The sequence below is a fragment of the Pteropus alecto genome, unplaced genomic scaffold (assembly GCF_000325575.1).
Source record: "Pteropus alecto unplaced genomic scaffold, ASM32557v1 scaffold20, whole genome shotgun sequence".
In the NCBI taxonomy this organism is placed as follows: Eukaryota; Metazoa; Chordata; class Mammalia; order Chiroptera; family Pteropodidae; genus Pteropus; species Pteropus alecto.
In genome coordinates, this window is record NW_006436298.1 from 38,830,842 (window position 1) to 38,855,341 (window position 24,500).

At 33.5% G+C, this 24,500-nt stretch overlaps 1 protein-coding gene across 1 annotated transcript in view; it reads right to left on the reverse strand.

The window, feature by feature from the left end:
* Positions 1-1,419: 1,419 nt before the first annotated feature.
* The window catches only part of TRIM36 (tripartite motif containing 36), a 31,541-nt gene continuing 8,460 nt past the window's right edge, over positions 1,420-24,500 (reverse strand). Inside the window, exons 3-10 of the mRNA XM_006913290.3 lie at positions 21,318-21,643; positions 19,028-19,174; positions 12,849-12,944; positions 9,172-9,425; positions 8,822-8,946; positions 5,343-5,633; positions 3,278-3,575; positions 1,420-1,877 (exon numbers count right to left, since the gene is read on the reverse strand). Of these exons, the coding sequence (XP_006913352.2) occupies positions 1,523-1,877; positions 3,278-3,575; positions 5,343-5,633; positions 8,822-8,946; positions 9,172-9,425; positions 12,849-12,944; positions 19,028-19,174; positions 21,318-21,643 (1,892 nt within the window). The 3' untranslated portion in view covers positions 1,420-1,522. The remainder of the gene's footprint in view (positions 1,878-3,277; positions 3,576-5,342; positions 5,634-8,821; positions 8,947-9,171; positions 9,426-12,848; positions 12,945-19,027; positions 19,175-21,317; positions 21,644-24,500) is intronic.

Genomic DNA, 24,500 nt, shown 5'->3' on the forward strand with positions numbered 1-24,500 from the left:
ACTATCAAACTTCACCACACTTGTGACTTTAGCAGTTTTATTGCACAATGATCCACATAATACTGCATATTTGTTGAATTTAGCCTATGTCATAAAGTGCTATTCTTACGTGGGAAAGTAACAAAGCCTACTAACAATAAAATTCTCCATGATATTTTCTATTTGGGTTGGGTTGGGGGACCTAATTTAGGGCTAAAGCCTGAATAATAGATTTCCATTAGAATATATATATTTTTAAAAGACCTAAGAGTTTTGGTTAGTCTATTAAAATATGTCACAAGCATCTCAAAATGATTAATGCTAAAATGCATAAGTCTAGTTTCTAACATTTTAACTTCAAAAAAACTAACCAGTTTATATAAAACCACCTAAAAAAAAACTTTCAAAAATGAACATAAAATTTAGAAAAAATATAATTTTTCAAATAAAAAGAACTTTTAAAAGTCATTATAATTTTAATTATTCCTAAATTAAATTTGTATTTTTACTTGCTTATTACAAATGCTCATTACCAATGAGCCACAGAAAATGTCATACAACTGACCAGTTATTCCACATTTAATAATATATTTAATGACACTAAAAATAGATCATGAACTTTTAAACATATATAAACCAGAACAATCAGATATGTAATATCTGTGCCGAAAAAAATCACAAGACACAGTAAGAAGGCCCATAAAAACCCAAAATATGACAAATACCAGTGTATGTTCACTATTATTTACGAAATATTATTTTATATAAGTGCAAATATTTTCATAGAGCAACTAAAAAGAAAATTTTTCAGAAAAAAAATGTTCTGAAATAAAAACTTTATGTTTTAATCAAGAACTTTGTGTTTCCCACAAGAAACCATGTTTACTACACATACAGCTATGGGGATTACAGCTAAGGGTAAAAAACAGTCTAGGGTCTTAAAAAAAAAAAAACACAGTAGTATTCATTTTCCAGGCAATATACTATTAATATTACACACCTCAAAATACATAATTTTCCATTTAAATACACTACTGTTTCTATGGTCTTTTTCTTTTTACCCATTTATACCTTTGTTTTCCTATTAAAAACAAATGTAAGACACGAGGCTTATTACTAATTTCTATCCATAAGGCATTTAAAAAGTATCTTCTTTAGGACATAAACATGATATAAAAATGAAAAAAAAAAACCACGAAAGAAGCATAATAAATACATTTGTATGCCTCCCCAGCCCCAAAAAAGGAACGTGTCAGCAACACCAGCTAACAAATAAATTAGATTTCTTGTTCATAAAAAAGAACAATCCAGTTAACCATTTCAGTGTTAACCAGGAAAGAAAAAAGTTATTTGTGAAAGGCGGAATAGTGACATGGAAGAGGCAAGGCTGTTTAGGTTTTCTGTGTTTTAAAGAAGAAACACACACAACAAAGACAAGTGTGGCGACAGAATACTCAGGTGATATGTAATTAGTTACGAAGGTTAACACCAAGGCGTTATTTTGCTCACATTTTTCATCCTAAGTCACAACTTGCTGCTTAAACTACATGTCCTCTTGGTATTCTAGATATTTTGCTGTGATGGGTTCTTCAAGGTGAATTCCTCCACTACCCATTAATGCAAATGCTGGATACATCGTATGCGAACAATCCACTTGGCGCTCATAAAGGCATTTCATGTGATCCATATCATAGAAACCCACTTTGCCTTTGTCATAGTCAAGGAAAACCCCTATACTTGTTGGCATGGGAAGAACTCTATTTTCAGGTTCTTTGGAAGAAGTAGGTGACTTGGGTATAAAAAATTTCTTCATGCCTATGGTAACTAATGTAAAGGGTTGTGAAGAATCAAAACAGGCATCTTCGCTTCCACTGTCATGCCCGCTGTCTTGCTCATATCTAAAATACAATACACAAAGTAGAATCTTATATGTATCATTATCCATAAAACCTTCAAGCATCTTTGAAACATTTTCATAACACACACTGATTTAAGATTAAACTGTATTATCAAAATTTTCTATTAAAACATAATTAAAAACATAAAGATTACACATTGCCATTCAGAATTATATCACAGACTCAGGCCCAAATTCAGCCATAAAACATATATACAAAGATGAGAACATAAAAAATAACTTTAGCCTATTAAAAACAAATTGTGGGATGGGAACTGAAAGACCTATCAAAGATTAAATATTTATGGCACACGATCATAAGAAAATACAAAACTAAGGTGTGCACCCTAATCCAAAGAATTACCAAACTAAGTAAAATAAATGAGCGCTACATAATAATGTAGGAGAAAAAGAAAGCATGTTTCATTCTCTTCTGAAGAACTATTTCCCACTTAAGATTTCTACATGGCTCTATTATGTAAACAAGTATTATGACGGATTCTTCCCTCTCTGGTATAAAACAGCGGCAGTTTATAGAAAACTGTGATACAAAATTTCTTCCATTTTTTTCCTATATATAATTTGCTTTTTACATATTTGTGATGATACATCAATAATTTTAATAAGTGTTTTTTATTTCTAACATTTCTCATGTTACAAACTTTTGAAACAGGATAATACTAATATTTTATCAAGTGGAAATGCCATTTTTTTAAATGACACTATGTTTAATTAACCATTTCCCTGATACAATTTTCACCGTCAAGTCAATTTCTCATCTTTGTGCAAAAGTTTTTCCTATCACTGTTAACCTGGGATTCTGTTCACACAGTGGTCAAAATTATTTGTCTGGGCTAGTTCACCTTACGTCATTTTTAAAAAACTAAACTGTGCAATCTCCATTAAATAGTCAATCTCTTAAGAAGTTGGAATTCTTTGCTATGGAAACATGCTTACCATGACTCAATTTTGTAAAGTACTTATGGGGGCATTTAAAAAAACAATGTTCTATAACAAAAGAATAACTTAATATCTATTGTGATGTATGTTAATGAGAAGCATTTCACTATATATGTATCACATAATTAAGGTAACTGATGTGAAAAACTTTCAAAACTTAAAAAACTGCAAAGCTATATCATAATCAAGAGGTATTCCAAACAGACTTATTTTCTCATGGCATCAGAAATTAACTGCTAAATCTCATTATTCACTGTATAAATACAAGAAACCTGCCTCCTTTGCTTAGCCAGCCACAGGAGCATAGGCAAAACACCTGAATCTAAGAAATGTACTTGAAATGGAATAAATAAATCCATGTATTTTCAGTTTTATCATCCCTAAACAAGGATATTTACTTTTAAAAGAATTATCAAGTTCTAGATCAATAAAAGAATCTACCTTGGACTAACTGCATCCCGGGGTGAACGGAGCCATTCTTGCAGTTTATCACTGGAAGCAACTCCCGCTTTGACCAAGTATGAATACGGTTCCACACGGAAGGCCCAAAAGTGTTTCCCTTTTGTAATTCCAACATCTCCAATGATGTAGTCTAAGCTTGTGTAATAACCCACTTGGATCCGTTCCGCAGCAAGCAGAAGATTAAACCCAGCTCTACTCTCTACACGGTCTCTCTTCAAATTCAACAAGAGGTGTTCATTGTTATAGCCACATTTTTCATCAAAGAGGAAACTGAAAACTGAAAACAGAGTTTAAAATTAGTCTGGAAAAAAATATTTATTAGCATTTCTATAATTTAAAGTTAAATATGATAGGCTTTTCAAATAGAAATTACTAAAAAGACACAAGATGTACATACTACCCTACACTAAACTATGACGAACCAAAACCCTAACTTAGAAAAAATTTCCAAAGAATTCTCTACTCCTGAAAATCTTCAGAAATCTCAAAGGCAGAAAAAAATATTTTAAATATTTGAGAAAACTTATGAATGCAGTTCCTTGGAATAGATATAGCAAATCTGTTGCAAATATTTCACACTATTAGATCTGTCCATTTATCCCTAAAGAGTTGTATATTTTCATAATTATCTGTACATTTTCTTAAATATTTATTCCAAGTTTTATAAATTTGGAAAATAACTGCTATTTTAATAACATCTTTTCCTTATTCATCAACATGACAGACATGAGAAATAATGTACAGTGTTAAAAAAAAGCACAGGTTTTATGTTCAGGGTGACCTCGGTTTGAACCCTTGCTCAAGCATTTAACTACAATTTAGCATAAACTTTAATTTTCCCAACTAGAAAATGGAGATAACACCACTTCTCAACACCAAGTCTCTATCAACTCAAACCCATTAAGCATAACATTGGCTGCTAGCCCCAAAAGTGGAAACAATTCAAATGTCCATCGACGGGTTAACGGATAAAGAAAATGGGCTTTATACACACAATAGAGAGTATTATTCAGTCTAAAAAAGGAAGGAATTTCTGATACATGCTACTACATGGATGAACCTTAAAATCTACCAGTCACAAAAGGATTACAAAAGGATTATGTGAATCTATTTTTATGAAGTACCCAGAATAAGAAATTCATTGAGGCAGAAAGTAGAACAAAGGTTACCAGGCTCTCTGGGGAAGAGGAATGGGGAGTTACTATTTAATGGGCACGAAGTTTCAGTTTGGGAAAAATGAAAAAGTTCTAGGGATGTGAGTGGTGGTGGTTGCACATCATTGCAAGTACACTCAATGCCACTTAAAAATGGTTAAAATGGAAAATTTTAACTATATTATACCATAACAAAAAAATTGTCTACTAGCAAGCTAAAACCATTTTCCGTCTGTAGGCTGACCATTCTCCCTGGGAATACCTGTTGTTCTGGCATGATAATTCGTGCCAAAAGTCTCCCAGTTTGCAAAATAAATTTAAATGGTCACCCTATTCATAGAGATACTCTATAAGTAGTATCAGTGATTTTTCACTACGCAGAGGAGGGGGCGTGGCTAAGTAGTATGGGGAGAAAGCTATCTATGTGGTTCTAATACATGCTTTCCATCCCCATGGAAGTGCTGGGAAGTACTGCGTTAAGGAGAAAATCCAGACAAGTCAGAATTAGGTTAATCAAAATTATATTTCATATTATACCAATAACTTTTTAAAATATCTACCTAGATGCTATGTCTACAGATTTCTATAAACTAATCAAAAAATATAGAATTATATTATTTCAAGCTTGTAAGACAGCATTTATGCTCTTTAATCCCAAATTAACAGTCCTGTTCCTTCAAATATCTAATCCTATATTCTCAGCCTACATGGTGAAAATTCAAGTATTCAGTCTATTTCTAAATCCTAGCTGGGTAAGGATTACTTTTCTAGAACCTTTTAGAAACGAGAGCTGGTTTCAATGTAGGTCTACATAGAGACAGTAACTAGTTTATTTTTTTTTATCAAGGTCTCTTCTAATTATATGTTTCTATTCCCAATAGTCACAATACCTGGAGCTGGAGGAGTATGAAGAATCAATTCTCTGCTGCAAGGACTACATATTGAACCCTTGTAAGCTCTTACTCTGAAAGCGTAGTTACAGTTACTCTCAAGTTCTGAAATAACTTTACTTGTGCCACAAACTTCTACCTCATTCCAAGACAACATTTCCTCATCTCTATTAATCTTCCGATATTCGAGGACATAGCTATCCGCTTTATCCTTTTCTGGATGGTGCCAATTTATCAAAGCATTGTTATAAACTTTGCTCTGTTCCTCATTGATCTCTGGCACATCTATGCCTGAAAGAATTATGAAACAGAAAACAACATTAAAATACTGTCTTAAAGCACCTATGTTTTTCCTCAATAAAAATGATGTATTGACTTACTGTAAATGATTACTGTACTGTCCAGTTTTCTAAATCTATAATGCTATGTGTATAAGAAAAGATAATTCCTGCAATATGCAACAACATGGATGGACCTTGTGGACATGCTAAGAAAAATAAGCCAGACATAGAAAGACAAACAGTAATTGAATGATTACACTTATAGGAAGTATCTAAAATAGTCAAATTCATAAAATCATAGACTGGAATGGGGTTACCAGGGGCTGGGGAGAAGAAATGGTCAGTTATTAATCAACGGGCATAAAGTTCCAGTTAAACAAGACAAAAATAAGCTCTAGAGATCTGCAGTGCAACACTGGACCTATAGTCAACAACTGTATTGTACATTTAAAATTTGCTAAAAGAATAGATTCTCATGGTAAGTGTTCCTACAATTTTTTAAAAAGAATAAATAATAAAAAAGAGATTTAAAGAGGTATAATTGTGTTCATAAAAGAGAAGAATGAAAAAAAGAAAAATTAAAAGACTCAATTTTGGCTTTAGATAGTATATTAATTCTAAAACACTAGAAATTAAAATTTTTAACTATATGCCTTCAATTTCCACCTACTGAGTAACAACCCTAGACTTAAAATTTTTAATCTGTGTTCTCCTATAATTATCTTAATAAATATAAAATCCAAGTTTGGTGTAAATAACAAAAAAATCAATGAAACATTACACAATTTTTTGTCATATCTTCTTCCATAGAGTTGTAAGAAATTTAAACAATTTTTTCTTGTTCTTAGCATGATACATATTTTTGTAAGAAAATCAGAAACTACAGAAAACACACAAAATAATGTAAGTAACTCAAAGATAATCACTACAATAATTTTGTATAGACCCTGCCAGTATTTTTCTCCCAGTGGTATTCTACTACATGGATGTATCAACATTTAATTGTTTTCAGAAACATGCTTCTAATTTTTCACTTTCGATACAATGATTAAGATATCACAGCTAAATCACTGTGCATATCCATAATCCTTTCCATTGAATAAATTCTAATAAGCTTAACTGCTTGGGTCATATAGTATGAATAAGCTATAAAAGTTACACATGCACACACACATAAACAAACATGTATTTATATCAAATCATAGAGAAGTATATGAAATGGAAAATAGAAGTCTCCCTCTTTTCCTTATCCCCCAGCTATATGTAGGCAACGTATAAGCATGTCTGGGAATGGTACACTTACACAACTAAATGTTACGTAGCCCTAATGAGATCTAGAAAGTCATTCAAAACATATTTTAAAGGAAAAGGGAAAAAAAAGCTAGTTACAAAATAACATGACTAGTATGGCCTATCCAAATCCCTTTCTTTTCTTTTTTGAAACATAGCTTACTAAAAAAAAATGTGCACACAGGAAAAAAAATGAGAACATCCATTAGCCAAAAGCTAGGTAACTACTTTCCATTCTCACCCACCTGTTTTACCAGTTCTTTATTATACAATGATATAACCCAAGATTATCCACTTCAAACTCATCTTTCCAAAGACTGTTTTGGGATCCCCAGGGGAGAGAGGACCTGACACTCCTAAATAAACTAGCACAGGTATGAAAAACAATTCAAGTACACCTTTCGAGAAAAGTGGGAGTATAGTGAATCAGCATTTGAAACAGTAACAAATACAAAATTGGAAACAATATTGTAATAATAAACAAAATAAGTACATATCTGAAAGGAGATTCAGGTACAGGTATGAAAAGAAAGGGCACAGTAATAATCCTTCAGAGTTTTTAACTTTCAACAAGACAAATTTCCTTTGAACGTATAAATTCACACATCTATATGTACATAGCAATTAGACTACAAGCATACCTTTCTAAGGATTCTCATTGTTCACCATCACTAGAAGAGAAATCTGAGGGACATGAATAGGTGAGACGAAAAAAAGGAAAGGAAGACCTCCCTGCCAGGGAACAGCAAAACATAAACATAAGCAAATGTTATGGGCTGAACTGTGTCCCCTCCAAAATTCACATGCTGAAGCTCTAATCCCCAGAACCTCAGAATGTGACTTTATCAGGACGGTCTTTAAAGAGGTACTTAAGTTAAAATGAGGTCATTAGAGTGGGCTCTAATCTAATATGACTAATATGACTGTTGTCCTTATAAGAAAAATTTGGATAGATATGCAGAGGGAAGAACGTGAAGACACAGGAAGAAGACAGTCAGCTGCAAACCCAACAAGAGAGGCCTCAGAAGAAACCAACCCTGCCAACACCCTAATCTCTCAGACTTCTAGCCCCCAGAATTGTAAGAAAAAGAATTTCTGTTATTTAAGGCACTCAATCTGTGATATTTTGTTTCAGCAGCCCTAGCAAACTAAAATAGCAAGGTAAACACTTGACCATCTTAGAGTCACTTTTAGCCTGAAGATATCACTTATAGGTTTCTGCCATAGAGAAACTCACATTACATGTGCACAAAGAAATACTGCTGAAGATGTTCACTACAGCATCACAGTAGTGAAAAAAATAGAAACAGTCTCAGTAGAGAAATGATTTATATAACAAAATACGATAAAGTTAAAACACAACTTTAAACCAGAACTTTGTATATTAACAAATATTTATCTTAAACGTAATTTTTTTAAAAAGCAATTTACAAAAAGGATACATACAATGTAATGCCATTCACACAATGTTTAAAAACATAGCCAGAAGGGAGGAGGGTTTGGGGGAAGGGTTAAAGGAGTACAAATTAGTTGTTGATAGATGGTCAAGGGGATGGGGAGCACGGCATAGGGAATGTAGTTAGCATTAATGTAATGGCTAGGTGGAGGGCCAGAGGAGAGAAAGAGCAATTAGGGAAATTATTTTATAAACTATATAAATGTACTGTATACTTGAAACTAATAATAAAATTAAAAAAAGAAACACACACACAAATCAATAGAATATGGTTTTTGTGCATAAAAAACATAATTATTAAAACAAATACAATGATTTTAGTATATAATGATTCTGGGCAACTGAGATGTTGCTTCATACCATCAAACTGAAGAAAAAGTATTTCTTTTTTTTTTTTTACACAACACAAATTCAGATAAAAAAAGTAAGGCTTTGCTGTTACTAAAACTTACCACTAGAGAAAAAGGACAATTCTCCAAGAAGTTCTGTTTGTTTAGATGTATTAACAACATAGTCTTCAAAAGAAGTCTGAGCCGCAGGCCTAAAGCTCTTCAAAGATTCTGTAGCTTTCTGTATTCTGCAGACAGATATGTTATATAAAAATGATTCGTTAAAAAGGCAAATACGACTAAGTATCTGCAATGTGATTAACAAAAGAAACTTCACCAACATTCAGTTAAGAGTGAGTAAGAGTACTCCACTAACAACATAACAGCATTATAAACCATTCAGAGCTAAAGTGAAAACATGCAGCAGCATTTAATGACATTGCTAAAGAGATTGTAAATTAAAAGTAAAATACCTGAGGTGGAGCTGTTTTGCTGTCTGTACAAAGCAAGACTGATCCGTCTCCTTAAGCACTTCTTGAGCATATCCCACAAGTCCATTGTTCTCCAAAAGCCCCTGATATTCTTCCATTTGAGTCTGAAATTTGTCTAATCGTAGTTTCTTCGAAGCGTCAATTGCTTTCAAAACAGATGATTTCCTCTCTTCTAGAATTTCAAAGAGCTTTTCAAAATGTGTAATTGCATCCTCTTTGGCCCTCTCTCCATTACACTGTTATAAAACAAGCCAAATGTTACCTCATCTGCTAAATCCAAATGTTTTTTCACAAAATAACCAAAAATGAACAAAACAAACCTACAAGTTATGAAGAAAATAAATTCTGAGTCTTTGAAATTTTCAGAACAATAATTTGGCCATCAAATACACCTAACAAGGAATAATCAGCAAATTTCATTTAGACATAGTTTGCAATTTTGTAATATTGTACCTTCCTTAAGATTTTAATCTCTAAAGTCCAGCAATAAACAATTTATTTAATAAATTTATTATTAAATTAAAAAAAAACCTTCGCTATGAATACAAAGGAAATTGAGGCAGAAATAAACTGACTTAACCAAGTACTGGAAAATACAATTTTAGAATTTTTAATTCATTTCTAATTCAGGAAATTTTTGACCATCTCCACTCTATTCCAATTTTTTAAAAAAGTAAATCACAGCCATGAAAATTAGTAAAATGATATCCTTTTCTAGGATATAAAAATGTAACTCGTCAAATTAATAGAACTGTAAGCATAATTAAATCCTGTGTGACTTTAGGTAAGTTATTTAATTTCTGTATGCTTGAATTTTTCTCTACTGAAAACTAGGGATAAGAAAAACCATTTAAGGTTTTTCTGAAGACTGAAAAAGATTATTTAAATAAAATACCACCATAATGTCACGTATTCTCAATAAACATTATTTTCACTGTACAATGTAGCTATTCCTCTACTTTGTCAAAAAATGATCCTATCTGCAGCGCTTATTAAACATTTTCAATGTCAAAATCAGAGATCAACTCGATTTGAAAATAAGACCAGCAGAGTACTTGTAAGCACTCATCATGATTGACTCCTAAGAAGCAGCCAAAAGAAAAAAGCTTTCAAGAACATTCTTAAAATCTGAAAATATATGACAGAAGTACATTGTGTATTTTCTAATGACTTCCGGCCAATATTTATAATGAAAGGAAATTTTTTCCAGATTCCCTTGTTTCCTAACCCCAACAATAAATTTTTTTTTAAAGGATGGAAAAGGAGGAAGAGGGTGGTAACATTTTGGTAGTATGTCAATGGTCTATCAAGGCATTAAACTCAGAAATATCATATGCAGGTAAAAAGATATTTTTTCCCTAGCTAAGAATATTACAGGTAAAAGGATAAGTATCATAGTCATCACTGAGTAAAAATCAAGAATGGAAAAAATTCTCTAGTGTAAAAGATTCTTACTCATAAGCCTACAAATGCAGCTTAGGTCAAAGGTATACCAGAAGCTAAATAATTTCTCCAGGATCCCAAGGAATTGGTGTTTACATGAATACTTGACGCCTGAGTTCCTCAATTTTCAAACTACTGAATGACAAACTCAAAAACAGGCACTGGATTTCCCTTGCTTCAGAAGGGTAGCATGACTGAACCAAGAGAAAAACAAACCTAAAATGACCGAAGATGCAATCCCTGAAGCAACTCGATAATGTAGGTGATAATTTGCTATGTGTTGGAGGGTTATACCAACAAACTAAGAAAGTTTGTCAATCAGATAAAAATATAAAAACAAAATTCCACTTTTAAATTACATGGAAAAACAACTTAATTAGGGTGGTAAATGCAATCAGTGAATATCAGAAAAAGAATATTAAAAGCAATCAATACTATTGTATGGTGCTAATTGGTATAGTGATACGGTGCTAATTCACATAATTTCTCAATAATTTTAACCCATTTTTGAAAAAAGTTTAAGAAGTAACAGTCTCAGATTATTTTTATATTTAATTACAACTTTTAAAGTAATCAGGAATAATGGCTCTTCAATTTATTTCAAAGAGAAAAAAGAAATACACATTAAAGACAGCTAAAAATATTTGGAATTTTAAAATAACCCAATCCTATTCTCTTTTCCTATATTTTTTTAAATGCTATCAATTTTTCTAATTTTTTATTGAAATATAGTATACAAACAGAAAAATGTATATGCGAGTGTAGAAGATCAATAATTCTTTTCAAGCACACCCTTGTAACCAGCATCCAGATTAAATAAAAGAGTATTACCAGAGTGGATGAAAAAAAAAGCCACATACTAAACCTGACAAGCTCAGGAGAGACCAGCATAGTGGTCCCTACAAACAGAGACCAAAAGTAATCAGATAGGATGGTCTGACTATAAAAATTTCTAACTAAAAGCAGGTCATGGTGTATAGTCACATCCTGAGCCTGTAGCTTTCTTGACAGAGGTCAATTTTTACCTTAAGTAAACCTGTTCATTGTCTTTTTACGTTTAAGAGAACATACCTTTGAAATATCAGAGTCATCCCTTTTTTCCAGACTCCTCAGAGTCCAACCCACTGTACCAGAGGAGGAGACCACAAAGCCCTGTGGTTATTATCTTCATCCTAACCCACACCCCCATACCATCTCTGTGGGCTGTAAATGTTAATTATTAACTCCTGTACCCTCCAAAGTAAAAAAAGTGGGTCCCTCCGTTTTACTTTTTATCCAGTCCCAGGGACTTTCCTGCTTCGCTTTCTCCTGCCCCCTTAATCTACCATCAATGAATCCTCCTTACATCTCCTCTTTTGATTCTAATGTATAAAATAAGCTGCAAAACTGCCATTCTCCAGAGAATTTTCTTAATCCATTGCGATTCTGCTTCCAAGCAATTGTCGTCAGTTTGGCTCAAAAAAACTCATTAAAATTCTCTACAGGTTTAGATGTTTCTTACATCAACACCAGTATCCCAGAAGCCATCCTTATACCCGTCCCAGGCACTAATCTTCCCCTCTTCATCAACTCCTATCCTGAATCCTAAAAATATAGTCCAGTCACCGTTTTTTGGTACTTTTTATAAATGTTATCACATAGTATTTACTCCATAGTATCTGGCGCCTTTCTTTCAACATTATTCCAAGATTTATCTACAGTGTTACATGTAGCTGAAGATGTTCATTCTTACTGCTATTTATATTCCACTACTGATGAACATTTGGGTAGTTTCCACTTTGTGGCTATTACAAACAATGCAGCTATGAACATTCTAATTCCTGTCCTTTGGTGAACATATGTCAGGAACATATTTAGAAATATCTGGAATTTTAAATAAACCTGGTTCTATCGACAGGTAGTACATTTTTTCAAATGTGATGTTAATTTTGTAAAATATAACTGTAAAAGCTATCATTTCCCTTTTGAGACCTAACTGCCACATAGTTAGTCATTCTTTATTCCATGCTCCAATATCATTTAATCATTACTTCTATCACAGCACTGATCACATGGCATTACAATTTTTTTACATTTTTTTCCTTAGTCCCAAAAAAGCAGAAGTGAAATCTAACACAACTTTGTATTCCCAGCTCATATAATACCCTCAAAATTTTATAAATGAATAATTATCTAAATGAATAAATGAAAAATATGCAAACCAGTTTATCACTTACCTCTGTTTCTTTCATTAACAAGTTTAGTTCAGAAATTTGACTCTTCACCTGGCTCTCCTTGCCAATAAGGTAATCAATATCTTTTGAAAGCTTTTCCTGTTGGAACATATTAGTAATACAACTAAGTAAAAATAGAAGTTTAACACAGGTCTTGCAAATTTTTTTCCTATACAACAATGAGTATTCTATCCTCTTTAGCCTAAGATGATCAGACAGTAAAATCAACTATATAGCAATTATCGTTATTAACCCAGAGTAAATAGTTACTGGCTTGAGCATAGAGGCCCAAGGATATATGAGATTAGAAGCAAGTTGGAAAACAGAACAGGGTAGTGATGCTCATATTAGCCAAAAATTCTAAATACACAAACAGCACATTTTTGTTATCTCATCATCACTCCCAGAACCCTTCTTCCTAAGGCTTCTAAGTAGAGAGAAGAGCAGCAATTCAAACACTATGGTCTTCCATCAGATTTCATAGTTCACTCTTTCACACACACATACCCATACCCGCACAACGCAAACAGCAACAAAGACACTTCGAAAATGATTTTCAAGGGCCATTTCAGCTTAGATAGTCAATAATTAATAACAATTAATAATAATGAAAATACAGATTTACAAAAATATTTAATTAAGCTACCAGAATAACTTGTTTATAAAGTAGTCATTTTGAAATTATAGTTTACCATAGAGATAGCATCATAGTTTTGTAGAATCCCCAGTCTAGCCCCCCGCCAAAATAATATGTAATATGTCTGAGTGTATTAAAAAACAAACACCCTGAAGCATCATGGGGTACAACATTATAAAAGACATGTATTCAGTCTGAATAAGAATGAGACCATCCAGAAAACACCTTCCAAGCTATAGCCCTAAAAAGAGGATCTTTGCATTTCTTGGTCATTGCTGAATAAAAGAGGTGGGTAAGAAAAGGGTCAGAGATCCAACTTATAGGAATTAAAGAAGTGAGTCTCCTACCTATCTCACCGTCATCTTTAAAAAAAAAAAAAAAACTTAAACCATGTAATGGGTAAGACAGCATATGCAGAAGTGACAGGTCTCTGGTAAGACCCATCTTTAATTCTTTGGAACACCCAGCAATTAGAACTGAGTTTCCTTGAGGGCTCACTGGAGGAACAGAGGAAGGAAGGACCTCTTAGATAGAGAAACAAAATTTATAAGGACTAAAGGCAAGATGGGACCCAAGAAACTATAGGATGTTAAGAATAGGAAAAGACATTAAATCTTATGTCTTAACCTAGCATTTTACAGATGAGAAATCCAAGTACATCGGGTACAAATATCACATAGTCGATAGCTGAACTAGAACTTCCTCACTGCACAGAACACAAACTACCATTCCACAGGCTGAGGTACTTCCTCAGTTCCAAGATGCAAGGAAGATGACAGTTCCTCCAATACTGTCCCTGTCAGGCCCATGCTGACACCAGAAGTACTGGGTCCAGGGAGTAATACTCTTTTTAGCTATGGTAGCAGAGAAGAATTTGGCTATTTAAGTAGGGCTTGGTTCTAAGACAGCTTAATCTAGAAATGTAAGATAGAGAAGAATAGATGACAGGATTCAGAAACACGGTATAAGGATTAAGAGCACCAGGGGTCACGCCCAGTGAGCTGTAATGCTTAGACAAAGTCTCTGGCCAATGAAAGCTTTTATCAGAGATGGCTCCAGTCTTCTCCATCTCACAGACCGAGGCAGCCTGTGTTAAGACTACATCCATTTTAACCCACGGCCAGTGTATCCATTTATTCAGAAGTCTCCAAAAAGTATAAGCACCAAACACTGATACTAGGCACTGAGAATAAAAGTAAAATGTACAAAGACATGGCTCCCACCTTCAGGAAGTTCTTCCAGTGGGGGAAGCAGTTCTAAATCCTCTAGATATATTAGGACTCCAGTTCTCTAGGAACTGATAAGAAGCTAATTGTTCAAGGACGCCAAAATTGCTCAAAAGCTTTCCTCTAGAGCAATGGTTCTCAAAAATACTGCTGTGTATCAGTCTCCTGAGAACTAATGCAGAACACACAGGTCCAGGCTCCTTGAAGTGGGAGAGGACTTGGCCTCTGTAGTTTTACCAGGTGTTCCAAGTGATTCTAATACCCTCCAAAGTTTGAGAACCACTGCCTCCATCTTTTAATCAGGTTTTCAATCAAAGGTACCAAGGAAACATTAGAGGCAACAAAGCAAGGGAGAAGGAAGAGAGAAAGGGAGATAAATTCATTCAAAATTACTTTGAATACCTTTTATGTGAGCGGGCTAGGAGAATAATATATCTAACCAGTATGGTCCCTTGCTTTCATGGGACATATAATTTCAAAGGTGATGATCAGCTTTGCTATGTGTCCGAAAATGTTCAGAATAAAATACTGGGAAGAAAGCGTACATAATGATACACTTTAGTCAAGTGCCAAATTACTTCAACAAATATGACAATAGTATTCACCACAAATTTCACATACCCTAAAATACAGAAGCTGTATTACTTTGTCATTCAGCAGGTACTGTGTATAGGGATGTTTACATTTTCTACTTTCCTAGGCCTTAGTTTCTAATCATTTGTCTAAAATCATAAAGCCACCACTTCCAGAAGAAATAACAGTACATGAACAAGACTCCTAACTTCCTCCTAGAAATGTATGGAAATAAAGAAAAATAAAACTAGGAAAAATTCCTTAAGAAATATTCTTCAGTAAAATGTTAGCTCACTACTATAGTGTAGACAATTGAGGTAAGATAAGCTAATGACCAGTTCTTCTTAATGAGAAACCAACCATACAGTTATGTGAAAAGCCGAAAAAATCCTGGAAAACCCACTAGCAACCAAAGTTGGAGAGGCATGGTCTTGAGGTGTGGCCAGACTGAGGGAAAGATAAGCAATAGCAAATACCCCACTGCAGCCCCCTTTTCAGGGTAAAACTGAATTCCAAAGCCTTAGCAGTCCAAGGTGGTCAGAGGAAAGAGTAAACTGGGTTCCCAGTGGAGGGAGGTGGGAAAGACTCCATATTGGCCCCTATTCTAGAAGAGCAAGTCAACCAGCAAAGGCCGGCTACAAAGAACCAAACCGCTCTATTGAGCATGTACATGTGTATATTTCTGATTGTATGGAGATTAACAGGAGAGATGATTACATGGCAGGAAAAAAAAATACAGGTCTCACCTAACAAGACTGCCAATGGCAGAACAATTCCTCTCAGTTATTAACTATTTAGGCCAGTTCACCTAAAAGTAATAGCACTTTCCAGAATTGAAAGGGCAACCTTCGCAAAACAACTTGGTAAAAATGCCAGAGAGAGGCCACATACAACAGTCTACCTGTATTAGAAGGCAAATCCAATAAACAGGCAGATGGGAAACGTGCTTCAGCAATTTCAACAAAAAGAGACAAAAATACAGAGACAAAGTTATCCTACTATGATGCCCATTTCTCTTCTCCCCTTGCAACACTCAAGTAAAAATGAAAATAATAATGTAAACCTGTATCATGCAGCCCTCTAGCTTAAAAATCTAAAACCAAGTGAAAAGGAATGAGGAGATCTAAGGTGATCTGTTTGCTACTTTTAGAAATTGAATAATCCAATATGGAGTCTATTTTTTACAAAGTCTGAAACATATATGAGAGAAATAACAGAATTTAAAGAATAACAGGTGTAAAGTATTGTCAAAGATTTATTTCAGGTAACAAAAAAAAATTCTGGATAATTTGTGTAAGATCAAACCAATAAGAAACAAACAAAAAGCTGTCAAAGTTAAATTTAATTATCAAACAGTGGTACTGGCGCTGGAGGGCATAATAAATTAACAATGACTAGATTTTCTCTCCTACCTGAAAAAATTTAAAAACCCAAAAGAATATCTGAAAGAGCTCTTAAGATACTGGACACTAAGAAACAACACTGAGATATGAGAAGCAAGATGAGCCTATGGTTGCCCCAGCTTACTGTATGGAGAAGGTTCCCAAGGCCTGGTGCAGAGGAAAACTCTAATGGAGCCAGGATCTCCCATGAGATGAGGTGAAGCTGAGAGTCCAGGGACGTCTGAGCTGGTAAAATATAATACCTAAGATGGCTAGAGAAGGAACGCCAGAAATGTACAAGGGTCCCCCTTACCTATTCGGCAGAGTACTGATCAATTCATATGTGTGAGAAAACTGCCAGTGGCCAGGAAAGAACTGCTTAAAAGCATTACAGGGAACAATTCTAGGAGCTTACACAAGAATGGGAATAGTGCTTATTCCCCACTGGCCAGACCAAAAAAAAAAACCTCAAAAGTCATAGTGCATCAGGAAAAGAAAGAGTTTTACTTCAACAGTCTGGCTAAAATTAGCCTTAGAACTAAATGTTGCTCTGTCCTGCCTAATAAGCTTAAAAGCAAAACCCAAGAGGAACAAACTGTTTCCTAGCACCTTAATCACATCCCAAAAGAAAACTCAAGAAATAAAAATATCTAGCACCCAACAAGGTAAAATTATAGTACCTGGCATGCAGAGGAACAGGGGAATACAAATCATAATGAGAAGAAAAATCAGTTAAAACTGACATAGCAATGACACAGATGAAAGTAGCAGTAGACAAGGACAATAAAATAAATATACCTATAATCCACATACTCAATGTAGATGGAAGATTGAGCATGGCAGACACATAAAATGCAAACTATTGTAGACTCTAAGAAAGAAGATACCTACCAAGAAGTTTTCCTGGTGGCCAATTGTGCTCAAATTTTTAAAAAAACAGAGCCCAGTAACAATTTCTACACAGGGCCTCTCACACAAACTGCACTTCAGGGATAAAGAAACCTGCATTGAACTGCCTGCCTCCCACACTTAACTGCCTGCCTGTACTGTGTTCCTGCCATCTGAGCCATCTCTTCTTAAAGAATTCCTAGAACTGTATTTCAACCAACAGGACTGAGGTTTTCCCCATCCAATAGGAGCTGTGCAGCTATATCCCCATTAGCATCTTTTCCAACTGATCAGTGGCTCCATTCTGACCAATTAGGACAGTGCTTTTTGGACCAATCAAACTGTAAGAATTGAGAGTCCTCACTTGTATGAGGACAGACCAATCAGGTACCAAGGGTAGGGGACTTCAAGTCTATATAAGTCAGCACCCAGCTCAGGGAGCACATTTCCCCTTTTCACTGAAGACTGAAGACCATGTTTCCCTGGCTGGAGCTGAAACACTAAAGATGTCTAGCTGGAGAAGAGTGGAACAGACCTACACAGTACAGAGTGGAGCAGACAGGACCAGATCAGAGCACAGAAGAAACATCTAGCCAGATAGAGGCCTCAGCCCCAGGCCACCTCAGCCCAGGGCTTCCTCAGAGCCACGCTGCTTCATTATTGAGCTATAATACTACAGAGCTGTTCCAAAACTGTGCTTTCTCACAGCTGTACTGTATCACAACTGAGCTGTTTGTACTCAATAAAGTAACCTTCCTCACTGCCCTCCAAACAGGGGATTCCTGTTGGCACTGAATTGGTGCCAATGACTATTGGTTGACAATATAAAACTGAATATATATAAATGAAAATTAGATATAGACCAAAAAATGTATATACCTATTGTTAAAAATAGAAAGGAAACAAAAATTTAAATGGTTGGTAGATTTATGAATCAATTCCCTTTTAAAATACCATTTGAAAGAAAAAAAATGAAACAAAAAAATAGCATTATACCACTGCCTACTTTGCTTTGCATTATCAAACAAATTCGAAAATTTTAAAATAGGCATGTAGAAGGTTAAGAGACAGAAAGTAACAACTGCAGCTAGTAAGGATCCACCTGAATAATCAAAAGTTTTTACTAATTCTACAGGAAGCAAGAATCAAGTATCTTAAAATAGCTACTGTCTTTCAAAGTGTACCTTTATAAGGTACACCCAATATCACAGGCACTGAGTTCACTCACTTGGGGATCATAAGGAAGCGTCCTTCATCTCTCTCTTTTCTGAGTTCAGAACTAGCACATCAGTACAACAAAGAACTGCCAGGTCAAAACACTAACAACCTAATATTCGTAGACCATTAAGTAACACTTTACATTGTTAACTTGTTTCAGTAAAATAGACCACACAATACATGATTTTAAAAAGAAAAAGTTAAAGGTATACAGTTATGAAGAATCAAAATTTAGTTCCAAAAATAAACAAGTCTTACCTTTAAGGTTTTGTAGGCGCTGCTCATAGTGGATACACGGTGATTGGAATGATTACCACCCAACTTACAGAGATGACAAACTGGCCTCCTACATAATTCACAGTACATGTTTATTCTCTCCATTTCATGTTCTGGGCACATTAAAATCTATTGAGTAAAGAATAAAGATATGATTAAGGGTCATCTCATCATAGCTTGAAGGGCATTCAAAGCCCCAAAATACAAAGACTTGCTTTAGAAAATCACTAAAGACATTTAAATGAATGAAAATGTAAAAGGAAATAAAAACATGTGGTACATCATATGAAAATTCTCTATATCAGAATCACCATTTTTTCCATTTCAAATGATCAATTAGATATGTAGATGTTCCTTCTCTTAAACTTGGTGATAAAAAGGTGAAAATTTCATTCCTATCAGGCTTAAGAAGAATGTTTAACCAAGGTACAAAGGTTCTGACCAGAATGACTAGATCATTCTTAATAATATTTTTATAGGGTACCATAAAAATAACTTATGAGAACCTATAGCCTCACTATCCTCAGCAGAAATCTGCCACTAGGAGAGTCTAGGAACACTGTATAAATTTCCAGATGCGTTTGCTTTTACATACTAATGGCACACACATTAATCAAATATAAAACTGTTTTTCCCTGATTTAAATTTCTCTCTTTTATTTACTCTATAAACTATCGTCACAGGTACATTTGAAGATTTATGTAAAATAACTATTTTCATTTAGAAGGGGAGATTCCTTTAGACTAGTATGTTCATGAGATCCATGATTCCAACAGTTTAGATTATAAGCAATTACAACTAGTCTGATAATGTAGAGGGGAAAAAAAGTTCAATATGAAAAGTCCTAAAACCAACATGCAAGTTTTGGAGAAAAACAACTGGAAAAGATTTTGAATATTTTAGCATGTCCAAGTTCCTACATTCTCAAAGCCACTACATTCAAAATATACTTTGGCTTTCTACAAGGAATGATCATAAGAACTCAAAGCTATAGGCAAATATTCTATAGGATAACCTCTTTAGAATTTCACTATATTGAATAACAGATACTAACAACTTGAAAGTTGGGTAAAAAACATTTTTCTCAATATAACTCATTCCTATTTCTTCAGTTCTCTCCCACCAATCTCTTACCATCTTTGTAAACAGAAGGAATAACATTGCAATATATACTCAAAATTTTTACTCAAAATCTCATGAATTCTGAACTCATAAAACCCAAGCCTATAAAATTCATTCAATAATCATAGGTTCTTTTGTGATGGAATAGTATTAATCATTTTAATTAATCTTTTAAAAAAAAATTAAGACACCAGATTTAAGTCATAATTTTTTAAAAATCTATGACCTTGAGCATTTAAAATGACATAGTGACAATAACAGAGGATTTAAAACTATTAAACAACTTTTACTCCACTGACATAGTTTGAAAAAAGAGACATTCAAAACATGGAAGCACAAATTTTGTTTTACTCTACGAGTTCTACACTATTTAATATGATGTTAAATACTCAGCTCATAGTTTCAAGATAACTTTTGGAACTTTCTTCCATTTTTCAATTACAAATTAAAGGTTTTACGCTCCACAATGTAAACAGATTTTTCACACGCAGTTACTAAGTTGTAAGGAATAAGAACTTTAATTAAAAGAATCAATTATAGTTTTTTTAAAATCTATATAAATCAGAAAGCAGTATAAGATACCAAAAATCATTCTAATTCTCAGTCATACAGCAAGGCAAATGACTATACATAAAGACCTTTTGAGCCTTATTAAATCACCCAGAATATTTAAGAAGTGAAAATTCCACTTCAAATATTATATGTATTATATCACAAGCTTCAGAATACTAGGTTGTAATTACTTTTATTTATTCATAATACAATTTTAGCTAACTAAAAATATTAGAAATGTTTCTCAATCAAATCTTTTAGACAATTATGGGTTTATCATATTAAAGCACAAAAGCTTTTTAACTTTAATAATTTCTACTTCAGAGAGTGCATCTGAGATAACCTTTCTTCCATTACTCAGTTATCATTATGAATATTCACGTGCTGTGCTGTATTACATTGTACTGTAATAGAGTAAACCACAACACTGCCTTCTAAGCTGTGGGAATGTCTAGCAACATACTAAACTCCAACTACTAGGCCTTAATTTCTTCTACCGGCTTTTAAAGTTATTTCCTTTCTTACTATCAAGTTCTAGACTTGTGATAATTCCTTTCATAATATTATTTAATAGTCTAACAACAAAAAATTCACTTACCTTGGGTCTAAAATTAGTGGTTGGGCCCACATACTCATGCTGAGCTTTTACAGTACCCCAAGGATGATAAATTTTGAAGCATTCATTGCAGTAGCTTGCACTACAGTCCATGCAACTTTTTGTGGATTCTTGAGGTGGTGGTTTACAAAGGTCACACATAATGGCTGTGGCTGCCCTAGCTGCCTGACGATATCTTTCAACAATAGTTTCCAAAGTGAAGTTTCGAAACAGACCATTGATTCCTCGTTCTCCAAGATCCACATCATGTTCACAGCCAGGGCAAGGAAAAGTAGTTGTCCTAGGCGTCAATGAATTGCGCTTCCAGCCTGTGTAATTAGTAAGTTCTTGTTTAGTTACATCAACAGGAAAATGAATAGAATGAAGAAAAAAGAAGTGATGTTTCTACTTTAGAGAGTGCATCTGAGATAACCTTTCTTCCATTACTCAGTTATCATTATGAACATTCACCCACTGTGTTGTATTACATTGTACTGTAATAGAGTAAACCATGACACTGCCTTCTAAGCTGTGGGAATGTCTAGCAACATACTAAATAACTCCAACTACTAGGCCTTATAGATCTACAAATGTATTTCAAAAATACAATGCTCAAAGTGGCTCCCTTTGAATCAATTTGTATTCTGAAAATGCTTTTTTTAAAAAAAATGCTTTTTAAAAAACTGTTTTCCTTTGGTATATAAAAGACAGGCCCAAGTTATTAAAGTTATTAAATCAAAGAGGAAAGGAAAATATTCTATAGTAAATCCTATATAAAATCCACATTAAATCAAACAGATATATGGACAAAACATATAACACAATACTACACAGGGTAAGGATTTCTTTTGAAATTATATATTCAACATTTATAGTCATTTTTATATCTCATATCCAAAGGAATTTAGCTTCCATTTAAATGAACACAGCCTTGGTTGGTTGATAAAAAATGAGTTCATACATGAAAGAGCAGGCTCTATGGATAGACTCCAAAAAGATCGAAATAGTTTTGCAAACTATTTGCAATTGTATGCAAAATTTTGTTTCTATATTCTTATGCATATTTTATGGTTAAATAATCCATAACTTTTATCAGATTCTCAAAAGAATATGTGACCACAAAATTGTTAAGAACCACTTCAATAGAGGGTTTCCCACTGTAGTATTGTTTTACTGGGAAAATTCAGTAGGCAAAATCACTAATGAGTGCAATCTATAAGAGTGAAAAGTTCATTCATAGACCTAAAATCTAGTGACTTTAAGAAGGACCAACCATTTAGTATCTTCTTATGACCTGAAAAAAAGAATCATTAAGATTACTTAATTCGCTAAGCCAAAAGTTACCCAAAAAGTATTTTACAATATATTTTACAATATATACACAATACAATGAGTGACCTCAAACATCACATTTTCGTTCAATATTTTCCTAATTTTAACATATCAAGAAATCAAGGGATGACAGTCCTTATCCACAGGTTCACAAGATAACGGGGTTCTCCATTTAACATAGGTGCATGCATACATACCATATTCCTTTCTCTCATTTATAAATCTTTGAGTATGTAGTCTTGGTTGCCAATAAAATACCTACCTAAAAATAAACACAAACCTCTTAACCTACACCTCCTTTCATACTGCCATGTGTCCATGACCAAAAACGAATGGTTAAATTTAACATACCACATTTAGAAAAGGTCTTCTTTAAACAGCTATATTAATATTGCCTTGGCACATTACTATCATCACTGAAAAGACTGTCTTAAAAGATGTCTGGCATGATATCCGTACAGGTAAAATTTGGCAATCAGCCCATGATATTATTTGAAGTGACTACAACGTGCTAAATGGCATTGAGCCCTGAAAGCTACTTATGCAACAAATATACATCACAGTGTTAATATCTTCATTTAAAGATACTTTAACTTTTACATTTTTAAATATACACACAAAAAAAGCTGCCCTGTAAAAATTTGAAAATCCTACATAAAATATATTCTTATAATAATTCTAAAACATGCAATACAGTCCAAGATGATTCACAACACAGCAGGCATATAATGAAATAAGCAGCAAAGCTATTTTAAAACACATGCCAATGAAAATTTCATTTAGTGAAAAAACAAGCCAAATAATTCTGAAAGTGATACAGTGCAGTGGTCAAGTTTAAACAAATGGAAATTCACATTTAATTGCATGCTTCCACACATGAACTAGGTGATATAAATTAAAATGGATAGCTAATCTCAACAATCGATATATTTTTAAATGGGTTATTATTGGTTTTATGAATTTTGAAGGTTGTGATTAATTAATGGGATAAAACAAAATTAAATCATGACAACGAAATCTTGCTTTGACATATACACTGGTGACACCCAGATTTTGGCCTTCATGTTCAGAAATTTCAAACAAAAAAGTTTCATCCCTTTTCTGTAAACCTCTTTTATTTTTATAATAAGCTGTAAAGCATCACACTAAACTTCTTAAATCATACAAAATATTAAATCAATATATCTTGGCTATTTTTCTAAACAGATTTACAAGCTCTAAAATATTTTTATAAATGCTAAAGAATTTATATATTTTATTTCATCTGTCTTATACTTCTAACATTGTTCTCACGAAATCAAATAACGGAATATATGTTCAGGGCAACAAGGAAAACAGGACATATCTAAAGATATTCTCGGAAATAATGAAAAAAATTAAGAGAGTGGAACTAAGAATAAAATGTAATACAGTTAACTTACTTTCTATAGCTATGCTGTCTAATATAGTAAACATCAGTCAATTGTGGTTACTTAATTTAAATTAAATTAAAAATTCAGTTCTTTGGTTGCACTAGCCATATTTTAAACTCTCACGAGCCACATGTGGCTAGTGGCTACAGTATTGTACAGTGCAGGGTCAAACATTTCTGTGACTGTAAAAAGTTCCATTGGATAAAACGGCTCAATACCATGATATAATGAAAAAAATAACGATGATGCTGGCTTAGAAAAGTAAGGAAGCAATGTAGGCCAAGCAATGTAATTTTATATGTCAAATGCATTTGTAGGGTACTAATATATGCAAATAATTTGAAGACTGTCAGCTTACGGAATCAATTCTTTTCCTCATATTTCTTTATTTCAAAGACAAATTAAACAAATGTAAATCATGACACAATTTTAAAATGAAGAC